Below are 2,500 nucleotides of genomic sequence, written 5' to 3'. Positions count from 1 at the left end.
TGATTTTCGCAATATGGAAAATTTTCCTCGGCGGTTATCAGGAGGTCAGTCACAGAAAGCGAGATCTTGTTAATCGTGCCAGCAAGCTCTATAATGTAAAGTCATCGAAGTCGTCTATCAGAAAGATTCCAATTTCAAACTAAGTTTGTTTGAAAGGAACTAAAGTTTGAGTTGTTGTTTTTCTAGGTTTTGTGTAATGGCTATGGCACATGCGAGTGTGGCAACTGCGTTTGCAATGCCTCGACTCCTTACAGAGGAAAGTACTGTGATGAATGCCCGGTTAGTTTGTTAGCACTAATGCATGCATTCTACTCAATAACCAGTGTTGGTCGAGGCAAGGTGTGGTACTGGCATCAGCTGGGCAATGCTCCCAAACCAGCAGTTATCACTCCCTACTGCGCAGGTCGTTTATGGATCCTGCCGGCTTAAATTGATAAGACTGCCAACCTTATACCGGAGTTGCGGGAGCTCTGTACTAGTCATTCGATGCAGTAGAAGGTTAATGCCGATGTGATGTTAAGTGATCGTTATTTCACCCTCGCGCCCAGAGTCTAATAATAAAAACCCTCGAACTGTTTAAAGAGTTGGTGTGATGAGTTATCTTTAGTCAAGGTTAGCTCATTTACACTACTTGTACTCAAATGGGTATTTGTCTCATCGATGATTATTGTCCTTCTTTTGCACTGTTTTTTTAACGCGTTATCTTTTATGGAAAAGTAGATGACGGCAGTTTCGCCTTTTTTACCGAAACGTGAGTGTCGGAAGAATAGAGTTCATCGCATTCTACTTCAGTTCAACTATCCTAACTTTGCGCCACTTTTTGAACAATTAGTTCATCTTCCAACTGCTAAAACCTGTTATGATTTATTTTTTGTTCATTTCAGAGCTGTGTGGGAAAATGCTCTCAAAACAAAGCTTGCGTACAGTGCCTTGTGTTTTAAGAGCGGACAGTTGAGTTTCCGATCAATGCAAGTCTCGCTGCAAGGATTTCAAAATCGCTGAAGTGGATGAACTTAGCCCAGGTACGTAGAAAGGGGTGAGGGGGGAGAATGATTTTGAAGTCGTTGAAAACGACTGCAGTCGGGGATGAAGTGGGGTAGAGGGTGTGGTGACTGGCTCTCCGTCAGCACCTGTTGTTGGTTTAACCATTTCTGCTTTGTAAGCCAAAAGGCAAATGTGAAACACGCTCATGTTTTTTTCGTTTGCCATTGCATGCTCACCGTATGCCTTGCACATGTTGTTGACAACGGTCAGAAAAGGTCTAGCAGTTTGATGAAAATATTTTCTATTTTTCGAAATTCCTTGCTAAACGGTAATGCCGGGAAAATGAACTGCATCATGCTCTCCCACCCCACTCACCTTCACCCATCCCTAGTCTATTACTGAGATGATTCACGCGCCTAAGTGGATAATAACACTTCCTCTCATTGTTATTCATAATCACTCAGATGCTTTCGTATTGCAGAAAGAACTTGATTTGTTGTTAATTTCAGAAATGGGAGAGAGGTTGCACCTTCAGGGATGATGATGATTGCTCGTTTACCTTTAGCTACAAAGAAAATCCAGCAAAGATATCGAAATATCCGTTCAGAGGGAGAAAGGTAACACAAGTACACTAAGTACAATCTCATCAATGCTGGTAGTAGTAATCACTACAGCAGACGGAGCCATTTGTAACACAACACAACTTGGTTTATCGAGTCCTTAACTTATGAGTTTGTATTACCTTCTGGGAACTCAGATTTTGTATTCACATTTTGTCTGCAATGTTCCGAAGGTATTTTAGTTGTTCACTCGAGAAATATTAGGCAAGTTAGGAGAAATCGTGTTTACGAAAAACAGGTGATCGAATCTTTCGGCCTCTAACCGTAGAACTTGGCGAAAGCACAAGGCTGGGCCAGTGAAATCTTATACCGAGAAAGTTAGTTGATTCCTTGGCGAATATCAGTCATTGCATTTCGTCCCTCGGGTTAGTGATCAGCTGTTGATACCTTGCGCTCCTTGTACTTAGAATCCAGATTATTTTAGTACCTCCACCCGACTCTTCCTCCTCACTCGGGAAGTCGCGTGGCCGGACATTAACTAATCTAATGCAGAATCTAATCAAATTAAAAAATTGTTTTCGCTCTTTTGCATTAGGATTCGGTACATGTGAAAATACGACGATTAAAACCGGCCCCTAATTCTGGGGTTTCACTCACGTATCAACAGATATGTTTATCAAACGAAAAACAAGAGACGAAATTTGCATAATAATAGGGTTTAAAATTCCCGAGGATTGGATCTGGACTCACAACATGACCGCCTTTTTGGAAAAAGATCTCATGGTTATATACCCACCACGAGTCCCCTAGGGTTTAAATTCCTCATTTTACAGAATTTGTCCTGAGTGCCATTTCAGTGATGAAGTCTAAAACTTTCGTTTATCTTATTGCTAAAGCAGATTTAGTTCTAGAAAAACCTGATTTAGAATGGTCATTTTTTTAGAGTTATGGTTGGT

At 41.1% G+C, this 2,500-nt stretch overlaps 1 protein-coding gene across 4 annotated transcripts in view; it reads left to right on the top strand.

Annotated features, from left to right (window-relative positions):
* LOC138049731 (integrin beta-1-like) overlaps positions 1 to 2,500 on the top strand; it is a 67,814-nt gene that overhangs the window by 42,059 nt on the left and 23,255 nt on the right. For 3 of the 4 annotated variants that reach the window (XR_011132445.1, XR_011132435.1, XR_011132455.1), the window contains 3 exons: positions 187 to 279; positions 885 to 1,022; positions 1,494 to 1,601. Coding sequence is in view for 1 of the 4 variants with exons in the window: in XM_068896284.1 (XP_068752385.1) it covers positions 187 to 279 (93 nt within the window). In the remaining 3 variants the exon portion in view is untranslated. Of the gene's footprint in view, positions 1 to 186; positions 280 to 884; positions 1,023 to 1,493; positions 1,602 to 2,500 lie in introns of those variants that run through there. The other variant, XM_068896284.1, reaches the window with a different exon arrangement.

Source organism: Montipora capricornis, chromosome 1 (genome assembly GCF_036669925.1).
Source record: "Montipora capricornis isolate CH-2021 chromosome 1, ASM3666992v2, whole genome shotgun sequence".
NCBI classification, from domain to species: domain Eukaryota; kingdom Metazoa; phylum Cnidaria; class Anthozoa; order Scleractinia; family Acroporidae; genus Montipora; species Montipora capricornis.
Note: the sequence above shows the minus strand (reverse complement) of the source record. Positions and strands in the feature narration are given on the sequence as shown.